At 47.4% G+C, this 18,735-nt stretch overlaps 1 protein-coding gene across 1 annotated transcript; it reads right to left on the reverse strand.

The window, feature by feature from the left end:
• Nucleotides 1-398: 398 nt before the first annotated feature.
• On the reverse strand, nt 399-18,351 carry doc2a (double C2-like domains, alpha). Its single transcript, XM_060035459.1, has 10 exons — nt 17,853-18,351; nt 15,827-15,906; nt 14,730-14,804; nt 14,335-14,444; nt 12,235-12,361; nt 11,330-11,389; nt 7,266-7,468; nt 4,408-4,489; nt 1,917-2,013; nt 399-1,358 (listed from the first exon to the last, which is right to left on the reverse strand). Exons 1-10 carry the CDS (start codon nt 18,211-18,213, stop codon nt 1,222-1,224), a joined length of 1,332 nt encoding a protein of 443 aa, XP_059891442.1. The 5' UTR covers nt 18,214-18,351; the 3' UTR covers nt 399-1,221.
• Nucleotides 18,352-18,735: the final 384 nt, after the last annotated feature.

Here is an 18,735-nt window from a genome sequence, read left to right on the forward strand (position 1 = left end):
TCCCAGGATGAACTCCTGTTTAAAACTCTGTGATATGTTTGAGAATATATTTCTGTGTGTGTTCTGGCGATGCTCAATTCCAGCAGCAATTAGAGAAGACAAACGGTCATCGTTCATCCAACCACCAGAGAGACCCTGCCCCCTGGAGGTCACAACCAATGACCACACTAAATCATACCTCTTGTGTGTGTGTGTCGGTGTCCTTTTTTGTCATGTTTGTGTGTGTGTGTTATTGATTATGTGTGTTTCCGTGTGTGTGTGTGTGTGTGTGTGTGTGTGTGTGTGTGTGTGTGTGTGTGTGTGTGTGTGTGTGTGTGTGTGTGTGCGTGCACGTTTGTTTGTGTGTGTGCGTGCATGCGTGCGTGTGTGTGTTCAGACCAAAGAAAAGCCGGTTGGTCGTAACTGTATTGCATTCCAAGTGTATTGTTTCACAGAACGTAAAACACCTGATAGAAAGGTAAGAACCACGAGGTGTAAACATCAGAACGATATAGAAACATCCGCACATTCGGTCATGCATAAAGAAGTCCAACCCCGCAGAGTCCCCCTGCTGGGTCCCAGTAGGGGGGCTTGGGGGTCCGGGTTCATAGAAACAAGAAGATCCACATATTGTGTCATGCAACAACACAGAAGAAACCATCTCGTCTTTGTAATCTTTGTCATCACCATCATCATTAGTGGACGACCACACACGGGATGCAGACGGTGAATTCAAATCAATAATAAATAGAGTGCAAAAGACTGTGATCATGTATTCAAAAAAGGTGGGAATTATTGAACGATAATAATAATAATACAATTAAAGAGGTCGTACCTCCAAGCATGGTGTGGTTTGGTTTGGTGTGTTGTGGTAAAGTTATACTATGGTTGTGGTGTATTTCTGGAATGTTTGTGGTGTGTTGTGGTTTGGTCATAGTCTGGTTGTGGTCGGATTGTGGTGTGTTTGTTGTGTGTTTGTTGTGTGTTTGTGGTATGGTTGTGGTATGTTTGTGGTCTGTTTGTTTAATGGTAAGGACAGAAGTGGTCGGGCTAGCAACAAGCAAACCTCTTTTTGCAAACATGCTCCACAGATTTTTTTGTAAACAAGGATTTAGTTTTCGTGACTCCGGTTAACGGTAGCAACGGTCACAGTGTCGCGTATGCAGCACTCCTCTTTGTCGTCATGACGTTACATTCATCTGTTCCAGGCGACAACATGCACATCCTGGGAGCGTGGCAGGGCTAGTCGTGGCTGAAGGTCTGGGGGAGCTCATTGGTCAGAATGTGCCATCGCTCCACCCTCTGTCCCTTGTTCTTCAGAGAGTCCATCCAATGACGGAGGGCGTCGCCCTGTGAGTGACAGCTCAGACAGACACCACCTGACCAAAACACCAACCAATCACAGACAAGAGAGAGAGAGCAGGACTTGTGAAGACAAAGGTATCGTGACTTCTATTAAGACCTTAAAATGAATGAGATCCTGTAGGGACAGGGTAGTCAACGGGTCAGGGACTCCCGGTCAAAGGGTTCTTGGTTCCTATTTTACCGTCCAACAGTTGATTGACAGTAGATGCTTGAGCAAGATGCCCTAACCACTAACTACTTAATCTACATATGATAATGTTTACTGTAAGGTGATCTAGATAAGGTGTCTGCTAAATGAATATGTTCCTACAAAGTGAAACTTTGTTACTCTGTTTTCAAGAAACGCTGTATTACACAGCATGATGCACTCCTTTAAGCATCTTCTTTGGACTCTCAGTTGAACTGTGCAGTTTTGTGCTGGGATGCCTTCTGAATGTAAGGTTCAGCTTTAGTTCCTGTGTCTTTGAATAGACGGTATTCCAATTTGAATGGACTATTCAAACAAACACGAACTAGACTAGAGCTCTGGTGAACCACAGCGAATTTGAGATCCAGAGGACAAGTTTTCTTACCGATGAAGTCGTTGGAGCGGCCCAGGTCGTAGTCCCACACCGTGACCTCGAGAGTTTTATGAGCCAGCTCTGCCAGAGATATCTCGTAGAAGAACTCCTGCAGAACAAAGAGAGACCTGCTTTAGGTCCTAGTCTGGAGCTTTCTGGACCCGTCTGGGCCCGTCTGGACCCATCAGATTTTTCCTGAATAAAACAAAAACACCTACGGGCTGAAACAGTGCTATTCATCAATGAGAATTGAGGAGGTTAGTCTAGTGGTTGGAATGTTATTGATTTTCCCCCAGCTGAAAGGTTCTGCGTTTGAACCCAAGTGCCTACCCGTAGGCATCTAAAACGCAAACCGGCCTTAATGACATGTATATACTGTTAAGCTGCATTTGATGAAAGCTAAACCACTAACACAGAGAACCTTTGGGTTGTATTGTCTGAAATTGTTGCTATTTTGAAGTTGAATTGGATCATTTCATATCAGCAGCACCTGGGAGATGGAATCTTCCTTTGCCTGCTTTCTGAAGATCTTTACCCCCGAGGATTATGGGAGCTTTGGTGTGGTTGATGGGGGGCTTAGTGTTCCGGGGGCTGCTGTCGGATTCAGATCTTCACTTGGAGTGTGTGAGCGTGATAAAGCGCTGCCGATCCCTCTGATCGGCTCATTATCATCAATCACTTTTATTTGTTAATTGTTGAGGGAGAAAATACCCCGTGGATTATCGCGCCGAATCCTGATTTAATGAGAATGTCTAAAAACTTAAGGGCATGAAGATATATGATATAATTACATAATGAAGGGCATGATGCAAGAAAGGTATCAAAACAAAACGGTAAGGGAAATGGCTTTACAGAGCTAAACCATGAGCCGTGGCTCTGCCGGAGATGATGTACACTATAGTTTACCACTCTTCTTGGTGAGGTGACGGTTGATTATCATATTATCATATTATATTATATGATATATATTGTGCACATTAATCGACCTATCCATCTATTAAGCGACCAAAAAGTATTGAGAGATCTGGCGTTAATGAGGGAGGAACCTGAATTAGTAAAGTGTTTTCTAAAGTTCTATAGGTCAATGTTTTATGGAACTATGGTTCTATAGTTCTAAATTCCTAAGTTTCGTAGTTCTATGTTTTGCATGTTCCATAGTTATATGTTCTAAAGTTGATGGAGTGATGGAGGAAGGAGGTGATGGTGTTGGAGGTGATATAGGGTAGAGGGTAGACGTGATGGAGGTTATGGAGGGTTGAGGTCAAGGTGATGACGGAGGTTATGGAGGGTGGAGGGGATGGAGGTTATGGAGGGTGGAGGTCATGGAGGTCATGAAGGGTGGAGGTCAAGGAGATGATGGAGGTTATGGAGGGTGGAGGTCATGGAGATGATGGAGGTTATGGAGGCTGGAGATGATGGAGGTTATGGAGGGTGGAGGGGATGTAGAGGGTGGAGGTGATGAAGGTGATGGATGTGATGGCGGATGGAAGTGAAGGTGATTAAGGTGACAGAGGTGATGGAGTTCACCGAGGTCATGCAGGTGGCTGAGATGATGAAGGTGATGAAGGGTGGAGGTTATGGAGGGGTGGAGGTGATCAAGGTGATGGTCGGTGGCGGTGTTGGAGGGAGCGTGGAGGTGGTGATGAAGGTGATGAAGGGTGGAGGTTATGGAGGGGTGGAGGTGATCAAGGTGATGGTCGGTGGCGGTGTTGGAGGGAGCGTGGAGGTGGTGATGGAGGTGATGAAGGGTGGAGGTTATGGAGGGGTGGAGGTGATCAAGGTGATGGTCGGTGGCGGTGTTGGAGGGAGCGTGGAGGTGGTGATGAAGGTGATGAAGGGTGGAGGTTATGGAGGGGTGGAGGTGATCAAGGTGATGGTCGGTGGCGGTGTTGGAGGGAGAGTGGAGGTGGTGATGAAGGTGATGAAGGGTGGAGGTTATGGAGGGGTGGAGGTGATGAAGGTGATGGTCGGTGGCGGTGTTGGAGGGAGCGTGGAGGTGGTGATGAAGGTGATGAAGGGTGGAGGTTATGGAGGGGTGGAGGTGATCAAGGTGATGGTCGGTGGCGGTGTTGGAGGGAGCGTGGAGGTGGTGATGAAGGTGATGAAGGGTGGAGGTTATGGAGGGGTGGAGGTGATCAAGGTGATGGTCGGTGGCGGTGTTGGAGGGAGCGTGGAGGTGGTGATGGAGGTGATGAAGGGTGGAGGTTATGGAGGGGTGGAGGTGATCAAGGTGATGGTCGGTGGCGGTGTTGGAGGGAGCGTGGAGGTGGTGATGGAGGTGATGAAGGGTGGAGGTTATGGAGGGGTGGAGGTGATCAAGGTGATGGTCGGTGGCGGTGTTGGAGGGAGCGTGGAGGTGGTGATGGAGGTGATGAAGGGTGGAGGTTATGGAGGGGTGGAGGTGATCAAGGTGATGGTCGGTGGCGGTGTTGGAGGGAGCGTGGAGGTGGTGATGGAGGTGGTTGGAGGAGGTGCAGCGTGCTGGTTGCTACTGGACTCGTACCTCGTTGAACTCTGGGTTGAGTGTCTTTTTAATCACTGCTGTTTTGTGCTTGGATTTCTTCTGTATGTCAGGTTTCAGGTATCTGTTGGAGAGACAGAGGGGGGAGTCGGGGGGAGACGGGGGGAGACGGGGGGAGGGGCAGTGGGAGGAGGGGGAGGAGCAAGGGAGGTGAGATGATTCGCAGTGTTTTGCTTTGATATTCATGTGATGTGGCTCCTGTCTCTCCTCTTCGGAGAGAAAACGTTCATTCTCTTTTGATCATTTTCTCTCTCTCTCAAGTACACACACACACACACACACACACACACACACACACACACACACACACACACACACACACACACACACACACACACACACACACACACACTCCCTATCTCCCGTCCGTAATACCCCCCCACACCCCTTTATCTAATTATGTCTGCCGCCAGAGGAATTTCCTCCAGGTATCATCACACTTCCATGATGAACCACACAATCTGCTCCTTTGTCGTCCCTCACTAATAGAAGAGACTCCCCTCTCCCCTCCTCTACCCTCTCCTCTACATTCTCCCTTTTCCTCTCTCCTCTCCTCTCTTCCCTCCCCTCTCCTCTAGCCTCTATCCTCTAACCTCACCTCACCCCGCTCCCCTTTCCTTTCTCCTTCCTCTCCCCTAGTCTCCTCCCCTCCCCTCCTCTCCCTTCCTCTCCCCTCCCCACACCTCTTCCCTCTTCCCTATACTCCCTCCTCTTTCCTGTCCTCTCCCCTCCTCTCCTCTCCTTTCCTCTACCCTCTCCTCTCCTCCTCTCCTCTACCCATGCCCTGCTCCCCTCTCCTTTCTCCTCCTCTCCTCTCCTCCTCTCCCCTCCTCTCCTCTCCTCTCCCCCCTCTCCTTTCCCCTCCTCTCCCCTCCTCTCCTATCCTCTCGTCTCGTCTCCCCTCCTCTCCCCTCCTCTCCCCTCCTCTCATCTCCTCTCCTCTCCCATCCTCTCCTCTCCTCTCCTCTCCCCTCCCCTCCTCTCCCCCCTCTCCTCTCCCCTCTCTCCTATCCACTCCTCTCCCCCCTCTCCTCTCCTCTCCTCTCCTCTCCTCTCCTCTCCTCTCCTCTCCTCTCCTCTCCCATCCTCTCCTCTCCACTGTCTATTAGTTCCTATGGCGATCGAGGCTGTGAACATTACTATTAATTAGCTAGTGAGCGGTGGAGCCAAGCTCTCTGGGTAAATCTCACTTAGCGAAGCTGACAGCGACTGAAAAACAATCAGTCCAATTAGACTTTACTGTTACAAATCCACTATTACAGACCTCACAATACCCTTCAGGAAAAGGGTTTGTGTGTGTGTGTGTGTGTGTGTGTGTGTGTGTGTGTGTGTGTGTGTGTGTGTGTGTGTGTGTGTGTGTGTGTGTGTGTGTGTGTGTGTGTGTGTGTGTGTGTGTGTGTGTGTGTGTGTGTGTGTGTGGGGGGTGGGCAGTGGCTATGCGTATATGAATCTTTGTGAAGTGTGATGTGTGTGACTTAGCACCCGGGCTAATGATGCACTGAAGCCCATTAGTGGAGAGGAAATCTTTTGGATGAACACAATCCACAGGTCGTTCAATAAACACTAAAGGATTAGCGCTAACAACACAAATAAACAGGCATTGTCAAAACGTGGGCGCAGTATTGTCATCATAACACAATGATACCACACTCTCCTGCCCCTGCTCTCTCTCTCCCAAGTGAAACAAAAACACACACAATGAGAAAGGTTGCATTGCGTCAGTATTTGTTTGTTTGCGAGTGCATTTAATTGATAAATAAAAGTATACAAGCCATTCGGTGAATGCTTTCATCAACAGCAGCGTACAATGCCGTGCGTTCGATCATTCTGAGCAAGGCTGCAGTGGGAAACAAACCCCTCACCCTGGCAATGTTTAATGCCTCGCTCTACCGGCTACCTGACAGAGAGTTAAAGGAGGGGGAGAGGTTTATAGAGAGAGGTTGGTAGAGGGAGGCAGAGGCTGCTAGAAATTAATTGGTAGAGTGAGGTAGAGAGTGGTAGAGAGAGGATGGTAGAGAGAGGTAGAAGCTGCTAGAGAGGGGCTGGTAGAGAGAGGTAGAGGCTAATAGGGAGAGGTTGGCAGAGGGAGTGCTTAGAACGAGGAGGTGTCCAGGACCAGCTTCCTCTTGGACCGACTTCACATCTTCATCAAGTGGGGCCAAGTTGCCATGCCAACAGGACCAGCAGGAAACAGACGTGCTGGGGGTTATTGTGTGTAATATTATGGTCTGTACTGGTTATCTCTTCGCCTCTCAGCCTCTCACGGAGATCTCCTCCTACAGCAGCTGGCACTTCCGTCTGCAACTCGCCGCCAAGCCCAGTGTCCATGAAGGACGTTTTCGTAATGAAATCTGTGTCTGTGCTGGGAAATCATGCTGTGGTTGCACTGGGCAGCTCAGATTGTAACCAGTAGAACTGTGGTGGTACAACACGTTTTGGTCAAAAGATGATTCGGTGGCTTATTATTCTATTCGTAGTGGTGCCTCACAATGTTTCACACAGTTTATTCTAATGGTTCTGTTCTGTGTTGCCGCATTTAAAACAAGTGGCTTCCTCTAAGAGTCGAGTTAACCCACATTAACGACATAACTCCTCCAGCCTTTTCCACATCCAAACAAAACACAAGTCAAAAAGCCGAGACCGGCAGAGAGGTGATGAACAGACACCGTTCTACAGCCTCTGTACTGCCGAGGCTCGTCCGGTGGGGGGGGGGGGGGGGGGGTTGACTCCCAGCCGAAATGTCCTGGGTTCGATCCCCGACGACCACAGTGGGTTCCTCTGAAATGAGCGTCTGCTAGATGAACAGAGAGCAGCGGGTCTCAGAGCGCAGCAGAACTCACATTTTGACGTAGGGGTCGGAGAAGCCGTTGACGTCCATGGCGGCCAGGTGGGCACACCGCCGCACGCCGACACAGAGCCCTCCGCCACGACGGAGGTCTTCGCCCGCTCCCACTCCCCCCTCCGCCTCCCTGGCCTGGAGGAACTGCAGGGAGAGCAGGAGACGGCCCCGCTCCTCAAGGCTGTGCAGCTGCTCGTTCTCCCACTGTCGGAGGAGAAGAGCAGTTATGGTCAGGTGAGGGGGGGGGGGTTAGCGGCTAAGGTTAGCGGGCAAGCCTAGCGGCTAGCTTTAGGGGCTACGTTTAGCAGAGAAGCTTAGCGCATAAGGTTGGCTAGCCTGAGACTGAGACAGAGACAGAGACAGAGACAGAGACAGAGAGAGAGAGAGAGAGAGAGAGAGAGAGACCGAGCCCTCTCCCCCTGCCTCTCTCACACACCTCCCAAGTGGTCAGGGGGTTCAGTAAATATGGACACACAAACATATACTGATACTGTCACATAATCAATGACATCCACACAATACAGAAATAATACGTGCACAAACACACACACACAAACACACAAACACACACACACACACACACACACACACACACACACACACACACACACACACACACACACACACACACACACACACACACACACACACACACACATGATAAACAATAATACTAACACACACACACACACACACACACACACACACACACACGCACGCCACAGCGCCACACCACAGCGCACCTGAACGATCACTTAGCGCCGTCTTTCAGCGTCTCCTCTGGGTGACAACTAATTTTAAAAACTCAATTTCTCGGCGGTGATCTGAGCTCCGGGACATTTAATATTCACGCCATGGCAAGGTTTCAGCCAGTCACATTAAAGTTAATGGCAGCTCTAACAGACCCATCCCCACACCCTGTTATTATTATATACTACATTATTATGATGACACATTAAACACGGTCGTTAGCGGTAATCTGGCCTAGATTTCACCCCACATTCTCCCAGAAGGCTACAATCTGTCATTGTAACACCAGCCAGGTGTTCAAATGTAATTTGTTATAAGAAGATGTAACTTTGATAAGTTAAGGGTAATTTAAATTGGATGATGAATGTGGATGGTGAGAGATGGATTATGATATACAGCAGCCAGTATGTATCATTACTTTTCAGCTACTGTTTAACACTTTGTGGTCAGAAGGCTATATAGATAGAGACTAATACTGTAGCAACAAAGAAAGTATAGCAGTTCTTAGTTTGCAGTCAGTATTAGAAACCGGCAGCTAAGTAGTAGCATAGACAGTATATGTGTTGTTAGCTTGCTGTCTGTAACAGCTCAGAGCGTACAACCCGAATTCAAGGTCAGAGGTTGCGAAACGAGTCCCTACCGATCCCATCTATAAAATCACGCTTCCACGGCTCACCAAGCAAAGTGCTTCCTACAGGAGGAAGGCTATCGCCTCGAGGTGCTTCCAGTCATTTAACAACACAACAGGATTCTACTTCTTCCCTCAACGGTTATTACTTGAATCATAAAACTAACAGCCTCCATCCTGTCCAGCCGAGCTTACAACCCTACTATTCCCGCGTTGACCAGTATTGAAGCGCCTGCGCTTCAATAACCAAACCAACGCTACAGAACCAACCGCAATGATACGGAATAAACCACAGCGCTATAGGACCAAACACAACGCTATAGAACCAAACATGATGCTATAGAACCAAACACAACGCTATAGAACCAAACACAATGCTATAGAACCAAACACAATGCTTTAGAACCAAACACAATTCTATAGAACCAAACACAACTCTATAGAGCCAACACAACACTACAGAACCAAACACAATGATATAGAGCCAAACACAACGCTATAGAAACAAAGTGTTTAATCCTGCTTGAACACAAAGTTCTGTGTTTGAGCCCTAATGTCCTCACTCTACCTGTAGGCCTCCTGGAGCAAGATGACCCCTTACCCATACCTGCTCCTTAATGACATGTCTCTGTACTGTCTAACCCTCTCTGCTCCTCAATGACCTGTCTCTGTACTGTCTAACCCTCTCTGCTCTTCAATGACCTGTCTCTGTACTGTCTAACCCTTACCTGCTCCTTAATGTCCTGTCTCTGTTTTCACTGTAAATTGCATTGACTTGAAGCATCTAATGATTGAAAAATACAAACATGTCTGATAATGAATCAAAAACAACGTATAACAAACTGGTTATTTTCTTTGTATGTCTCAGATACACTCTCTCTCTCTCTCGCTCGCTCGCTCGCTCGCACGCACGCACGCACAAGCACAAGCACACACACACACACACACACACACACACACACACACACACACACACACACACACACACACACACACACACACACACACACACACACACACACACACCAGTGCAGGGTATTTACTTCAATAAGAAGTTATCTTGCTCTCCAAACAAAGCACCATTGTCACTCTTCCTGAATGGGCGACAGCATCTCAACAGTTTGAGATCCCATTTATTCTGTGACTGGGAAGAGAAATGGCCTTATCCACCTTGTCGGAAGGCCTCAACATCACATTGGTTTGTCTTTGTTTGGTTCTTCTTCTTAAACAGTGACTGACATCAGTTTGGTAGACATTGAAACGAGCCCCTGAACAAATGACTATTCACACTAGAATCTCAAGTTACACCAAACCCAGGAACTGGGAATGGGTTTTCTTTCTCTTTCTGGACCAGCTGATAAGAAACTACTTTATTAATCCCAGACGAGCATAAAGCAGAAGGTAGAGGACAGTAGGCATGAATCTGTCTCCATCCTGCTGGGATTAATTTACTCCAAACGCCCCCTCCGTAATAGGGTCTTCTAGGGCAAGCTAACCAAACCACGCGGGGAATAGTATCTACGCAAGACTCAACGCTGTCTGCTTATATTGTTATGAAAAAAAGGAATGCATCAGTTTTATTTTCAATCAATCCGACGAATAATAAAAATACCAAATATTCCGTTTTTTTGCCTCTTTGGTTTTTTAACCAGTTGAGGTGAATCTGTCTGTTGGGCTGCGTAATCTGTCCCACCATGTTGTACTCAATTTTGTAATTTCAGAGGCACGTTCCGTGTCCTGAATGCCTAATTTTTTGTGCTTTGATTGGATAATTTGTTTCATTAGCGTCCTCATCCTGCAGTGATGGATATTACAATTAATTAGCTGGGTTAATAGAGGAGCAACACTCAACTGGCAAACAACACGCCCTAATAATATAAAGCTCATTATAAGACATGTCAACACCAGTACTAGCTTCACATGCTAACACCAGGAGTAGCCTTCCATGATAACAAGAGAGCTATGAAATCCTTTCATGCTAATTATGAGACTAGTCTTCCATGTAAACACCACCAGCACTAGCCTTCAAAGGTTCACCCACTGGTGAAGCCTCCCACGCTTATGCCTTCTCATGCTAATGAAAGCACTAGCCTCTCAGGCTAACACGTGGACTAGCCTCCAAGGCTAACGGGCTGTCCCTAAATAATATGGGGAACTGAATGAAGAGGTGGGAGGAGAGGGATTAAGGCAAAACAATGAATTTGGGCGTTATTCATGGATTTACAATACTCATCAAAACAGCATGAGGGTGTTGTATTGTTCCTGGATTACAAAGTCTGTCTCTACAGTATTACAGTGCCTGCTAGATATCCTCCTTGATCTTTGTTGTTTAGATTATCCAATTGCGCTGCTACTCAATGAAGTTTAATCGGCCGCTTAATTTTCTCGGGAAGAGGATACTTCAGTGTATCTTAACGATTGTTCAACAAATGTTATATGTGGTCACATAAGGTTTATTATATGCGCTACGAAGTCTGAATGTTGTGATTGATCAGATAATCAACAGTGGACATCGTATTTTTGGACCAGCTTAGGCTCAGCTGCCCAAATTACATATGGCCCCTTCTGCATGTCCTCAAAGCGAGAGGGATCAAGCAAGCCAGACAGGCAGACAGATAGGTAGAGAAACAGACAGACAGACTGACGTACAGGTAGATAAACAGACAGCCATACAGACAGACAGGTACCTCTCTTAAGTAACAGGATATTCCCCTCAGAGCTGTGCCCATCGCTGTAGGAGAAGGAAGCTGAGAGACAGAGAGAGAGAGGTTAGGGAGGGAAGAAATGAATCATCAATAAGGTCTCTTATATGGGTTTTCTTTTGTGTGTGTGTGTGTGTGTGTCTGTGTGTGTGTGTGTGTGTGTGTGTGTGTGTGTGTGTGTGTGTGTGTGTGTGTGTGTGTGTGTGTGTGTGTGTGTGTGTGTGTGTGTGTGTGTGTGTGTTTATGTGTGCATTAACAGGGCTGGTGGTTTTGTGTGTGTGTGTGTGTGTGTGTGTGTGTGTGTGTGTGTGTGTGTGTGTGTGTGTGTGTGTGTGTGTGTGTCTGTATGTGTCTCTGTGTGTGCGTGTGTGTGTGTGTGTGTGCGTGTGTGTGTGTTTTTTTTTATTACCGGCGGTCGATGTGTGTGTGTTTGTGTGTGTGTGTGTGTGTGTGTGTGTGTGTGTGTGTGTATTACAGAGGGCGGATGTGTGTGTGTGTTACCGTGTGTGTGTGTGTGTTTGTATGTGTACGTATGTGTATGTGTATGGGTGTTACTGTGTGTTACTGCATGTGTGTAAGTGTGTGTGTTGTGTATGTGTGTTACTGTGTGTTACTGCGTGTGTGTATGTGTGTGTGTTGTGTATGTGTGTTACTGTGTGTGTGTATGTGTGTGTGTTGTGTATGTGTGTTACTGTGTGCTACTGCGTGTGTGTGTGTGTGTGTGTGTGTGTTGTGTATGTGTGTTACTGTGTGTGTGTATGTGTGTGTGTTGTGTATGTGTGTTACTGTGTGCTACTGCGTGTGTGTGTGTGTGTGTGTGTGTGTGTGTGTGTGTGTGTGTGTGTGTGTGTGTGTGTGTGTGTGTGTGTGTGTGTGTGTGGGTGGGTTACCGGGGGCGGGTGCTCCAGGCAGGTGTGGAAGTACTTGGTCTGGTCTGGTTTGACGCGTCGCAGCGGAACCCTCGACTCCCCGATGAACTCGTTGTGAGTCAGCTTGTCCTCGTCACACACTGACAACCTGGGGTCAACGCAGGGGTCCGGGGTCAATTCAGGGGTCAGTGACCAAGGAAAAGGTCAGTGGTCATGGTAGGGGTCACCGCAGGGGTCAGGGCTCAAGGTAGGGGTCAGCGCAGGGGTCAAAATAGGGGTCAGGGGTCAAGGTAGGCGTCACACAGACAAAGGTGGTATTCCTGAATCTCAAGAGGGACAATTAAGTATAATTTCTATCATATAATTCATCTTGAATGTTGACATTGCATTTCTTGCTTTTAGGACTACATGTGTGTGCATATAGATATATTTTACTGCATGTATTTATTTTTTGCATTCTACCTGCTCCATCAATAATTAATAACGCCTCCTCCTTATCTGATGAGTGTAGTGCGGAGGATCCACTTCTGGTAGACACATATTATCCACGCACACATACACACATAAATGCACTCATGCGCACACACACAAACACACACACACACACACACACACACACACACACACACACACACACACACACACACACACACACACACACACACACACACACTGTCTCAGGGTGGAGAGATGTCTGTTTTAGGGTGGAGGTTTCTGTCTGTGGGTGGAGGTGTCTGAGGGTGGAGGTGTCTGTGGGTGGAGGTGTCTGAGGGTGGAGGTGTCTGTCTGTGGGTGGAGGTGTCTGAGGGTGGAGGTGTCTGTCTGTGGGTGGAGGTGTCTGTGGGTGGAGGTGTCTGTCTGTGGGTGGAGGTGTCTGTGGGTGGAGGTGTCTGTCTGAGGGTGGAGGTGTCTGTGGGTGGAGGTGTCTGTCTGAGGGTGGAGGTGTCTGAAGGTGGAGGTGTCTGTCTGTGGGTGGAGGTGTCTGAGGGTGGAGGTGTCTGTCTGTGGGTGGAGGTGTCTGTGGGTGGAGGTGTCTGTCTGAGGGTGGAGGTGTCTGTGGGTGGAGGTGTCTGTCTGAGGGTGGAGGTGTCTGAAGGTGGAGGTGTCTGTGGGTGGAGGTGTCTGTCTGAGGGTGGAGGTGTCTGAAGGTGGAGGTGTCTGAAGGTGGAGGTGTCTGTGGGTGGAGTTGTCTGTCTGTGGGTGGAGGTGTCTGTCTGAGGGTGGAGGTGTCTGTGGGTGGAGGTGTCTGAGGGTGGAGGTGTCTGAGGGTGGAGGTGTCTGAGGGTGGAGGTGTCTGAGGGTGGAGGTTTCTGTCTGAGGGTGGAGGTTCATTATATTCTATGGTGTAGAGATAACATCAACTTCAGAGAGCTATTATCCAAGAAGAGAACAGAGAGAACAGTTCAAAAGTAAATGACATTATGCTAGCGATCCGCTAGGGGCGTGGCCGCGGTGTACTTTAAGCGATATTGATCAGGTCTGGGTCTGCAGAATGTTTTGTGTTCCGGGCTGAAGACTGGAATCATATGACTAGGTAGAAAGACACAGACTTGCAAAGAGATTGACATGGAACAAACAACAATCACAAACAACAAACACGCTCTTTGGGAGACAATCTGTATTTGGGCAGTTCTTCCACGCATGGGGGAAGTGTTTGTGTGCGTGTGTATGGTGTGCGTTTGTGTGTTAGATGGCAAGGGCTGAACGATCTTTTAGTCCACCACGCTACCATAAGTCTCCAGGTTGACATTTTAATTAGCTTGCGGGGACAGGCTAGCAGGCTAGCTTAATGTCAACGGCAGAGTTCCAAAGATTTATTAGCAGCGAAGGTTAGCGGCGCTGAATTGCTAAGCTGCTGCGTGACCACAATTAAAATCTATCACTATCATGGCATCCCTGCTGACATCTGACAGCATCGTGTCCACATGACAAATCAACATATGTGTTTTCATAACATTTTTAATTGATTATCTCTCGTGCACTCTCGTGCACTCGCGCGCACGCCGCACACACACACACACACACACACACACACACACACACACACACACACACACACACACACACACACACACACACACACACACACACACACACACACACACACACACACACACACACCTGAGGGTCTTCCTGTGCATGTCTTCCTCAGTGATGCCGATGTATGTCAGAGTCTCGTTCCACACCGGGTGCAGAGAGTTCCTGATTGTCCTGGTTTTCAACTTGTTGGCCTGTGAGGAAGAGAGAGGTAGAGGAAAAGAAAGAGAGAGAAAGAAAGAAAGAGAGAGCTTAGTATTATTATTATTATTATTATTTTGTTTCATTTTTCAACTGCTTTATCAGTGTAGCCATGCCAATAAAGCTCTTTTTGGATTTAATTGAATCCACCTGTAGAGATGGAGGTTGGGAAGGGGGAGGAGGAGGGAGGGAGGGAATGGGAGAGGAGGGAGGAGAGAGAGGATAGATGTCCTCGCTGTCTCTCTCTCTCTCTCTCTCTGTCTCTCTCTCATCATTACCTTGCACGCTCCGGGCAGCAGATGCAGTTTGACGTAGGGGTCGGCCAAGCCATTGAAGTCCATGGGTTTAAGACCCTGGAGACAAAGAGAACAGAGAATAAAGGTTCACATCCCTTATATACAGCAGGTAGTGATCATCGGGTCAAATTCTGTATATGCCGGAGTTAGTTATCATAGGGTCACATTTAGCCAAATTTAAGGCTTGAGTAGAAATGTATCCATTTATTAAGACTATCACTCTTTAAGAACAATCATTAAGAATATGAAAATCTCTTTTACTGGAACCAGAAGAACCAATATGCAGAGACATGACAGAAATACGAAGGAATAAACAAGCAACGGAGAGGGACAGAAACTGAGTGTTAATTAACCAGAACACAGGTGAACATAATCAGTAATCAACACAGTTGACATATATTTCCCTAATGAGGATACAGAAAACAAGACGTGCGCAGGGTTGGAAAGGATACTTTACTTCATATTTATAGACTATTTACTAATATATTCTCTGCATGAACTTTTCAGAAAAGAGGGTATTACCTTTTGTTGGATACTTAAATATTTAATGTTAAATATTTATATTATATATATTTATTTATGAAGATTTTAACTTTATATGAAGCTTGTGCCCTATTCTAGTTGTGCAGATCACATTCCCTGTGGCTGATGCACACAGACAAACAGAAACAAACACAGGCAGCACACACGCACACACACACAAAGGCACACACACACACACACACACACACAGGCATACACAGGCGCATACACACACCCACGCATGCTTGCGCTCCGATGTAATGTCCTCGAGCTGGTGCAACAAGATGTTTGTCCGAAAGGTTATTGGCGGGAAACCCTGCGACATCCAGCTCGTGATCGCGCTTTATGTACTGTCAACAGCCGTGGCATCGCGACCTGCTCCCAGACGCTTGGAACCCTGGGCAACAGGAGGGCTCTAATTGGATGTTTTTAAATATTTAGCTGGAAAGGAGCGGAATGTGAGGAGATTATGTTGAAATGTAATCCCGTTTGTGACTAAAGCGTGGATGCACGTCGCACACATGCACACATGCACACACACACGCGCTCACCCCTACCTTAGCTCTGAGGATGGTGCAGTGCAGTTGGCTGGTGGTCTGCTGGTAGAACAACTCAAACTCCAGCGTTCCTAGAGCAGCTACACACACACACACACACGTACAGGCACACACATACACACACACACACACACACACACACACACACACACACACACACACACACAGGTACACATACACGCAGACACACACAAATGTACACACACATACATTATACACAATGTTTCTAGAGCAGCTAGACACACACACACACACACACACACACACACACACACACACACACACACACACACACACACACACACACACACACACACACACACAGTACCCTTATACAAACCATTATACAGACTGAAACAACATATACACACACTCTCTCACACAAACACACAACAAACCCACACATAAGATATCTGAGCAGAAATGAATGCAACAGATGCATGAAGCCCAGCAAGGTCAATTTAATAGTAATAGTACTTGTACTAGCTCTAAAATAGTACGACAGTAAACATTTATAATACTCAAATCTCCCTCAAGTAATAGATTTGCAGTATCTTCCCTTGAGTCCTCCCAGCCACTTGTCTTCAGGCATCCAGTCAATGAGATTTGTTGTAAATACTTCTTCTGTCGGAAGGGAGTGATCCAGAATGTGTTTGAATCATTTGTTGTTCTCATGGGGAATTATGTCCACACGACCGGTCTGGAAAGTTCTATTAATTAAATTATTTTCCCCAGAATATAATCTGATCTGATCTCCGTCTGCTCCTTCAGTGAATTACTAATTGTTTACTATTGACAACATAGGGACTTTTATGAATCAATGGCCAAGACGATCTTGGCTAACGAGGATGGAATATTCTAGTAGCAGTAAAGCGATGTTGGGCTTGTGACGTGGGAGTGGGAGTCAGTACACCTCAGCTCCAAACTAAATACCTGCCTCAAGGACATCTTAGAAGAGAGGGAGTCTTGTAAAAACAAAGATAAGCAGAAGGATTGTGTGTGTAGTCTTAATGTAGCGTTGTTTTGGTATAATGGGGTGTGGTTTTTTGTGTCATGTAGTGTCCTTTTATTGTAGTGTTGTTTTGGTGTAGGTCTAATATAGATTAGTGTAGTGTTGTGCAGTCATAGTTTTTTTGTGGGTTCATGTAGTGTAGCTTGTTGTGGAGCTGTGTTTCAGTTCTCCCTCTCAGGTTAAGCAGAGTATGTCTTGTAACCTCACAAGCAGCATCACAAGGGGTAACCCACAGGGATCCATGCTCGGTCCCCTAAAGTCTACCCGCTACATATCGCTCTAGCAGACATAACCTCGATATGACACGCAGCCAATTCCACTGCAGGTGGAGCCCTGAACGTCATTAGACTGAGGGCTCCAGGGGTTAAACGTTTCGGGGCTCCTGTGTCACAATGTAACTGTGATTGATAGCTGAAACCTGACTTGATGTTTGACCCAGCTAAAAATACAGCACCAATCAATAATCTGGTTCTGCACTATTCCGACTTTCCTGACAACACCACATATAGGTGGCCGGATACAAATCCTGCCTGTCCCTGCCTGTGTCTCCTTGAGGCTTGTGGCTGGATTGTGCAACTCTACGATGTGCGAGGAGCAGAGCTGCCAGAATCCGGTCTTATGACACCTGCTTTTTCCTGCAAGGGGGGTTATAAACTATGGCCCACACCTGACCTGGGGGACTGTTTGAAGACACCACACGCTGCTGTAACACACACACACACACACACACACACACACACACACACACACACACACACACACACACACACACACACACACACACACACACACACACACACACACGCTGCTGCAATAAACACACACACACACACACACACACACACACACACACACACACACACACACACACACACACACACAGCTAGACCCACAGGGCACCACAAAGAGACACAAACCATACACAAACACACACACCAACACACAAACACACACACAGAGACACACACCTACACAAACGTGGACACCACACAGAGAGAGATCATGCCAGCTCACTGCAGTCGTCGCTGTCCGAGCTGTGGATCTCCATGGACGTGTCCATGCTGCTGGTCTGGGAGAGGGACCCGCTCCCTCGCCCCATAGCTCCACCCCCGCGCCCCATAGCCCCGCCCCCGTGAGGCAGCAGCGGTGACAGGAGGTGACCCGCCGCCGGGCCAGAGACCACGCCCCCGAGGCCGGCGCCACCGAGGATTACCGTGGAGGCCGGGTTGGGGGAGAGTGGGGTGGGGGAGGTGGGGGAGACGCGGGGGAAGTATGCGGAGATCTGGCGGATGGGTCTGATTGGCCCGGGGCAGACGTCGATGGCCATGTGTTCCTGGATGGAGATGCAGAGCTTCTTCCCCCCGCGCACCGTCATAGGCCCTGCACCAGAGACATCCACATTCTACATTCTACCAGAGACATTCTAGATGTACGTTCTACCAGAGACATCCACATTCTACATTCTACCAGAGACATTCTAGATGTACGTTCTACCAGAGACATCCACATTCTACATTCTACCAGAGACACTCAAAATCAGCATTCTACCAGAGACGTTCACAATCTACACACACTTAAGGATTTCTGTTTGCATCCAGCCTCATTACAGAAAAAAAACCTAACTTCTCATCCTATTTTAAGAAAAGCACTCAAAGACAAGAAAAATCTTAACTTCTTATTACAGAAGCAGTCTCTAACCTGTTGGCCATTTCCTATCTTAACTTTGACCACCTAATTTATCTTAATTTAGGTAATCCTAACTGTTGGTACAGAGAACAAAAAGAGGAGTTATGAATTAGTAAAGTAATTCTTCCACAAAATTCAAAATTGAATCTCTTTGCAGGCGATAAAATTAAATTAAAATATGGTCAGGAAAATCTACCACATTATTATGCGG

Source organism: Gadus macrocephalus, chromosome 2 (assembly GCF_031168955.1).
Source record: "Gadus macrocephalus chromosome 2, ASM3116895v1".
NCBI classification, from domain to species: Eukaryota; Metazoa; Chordata; class Actinopteri; order Gadiformes; family Gadidae; genus Gadus; species Gadus macrocephalus.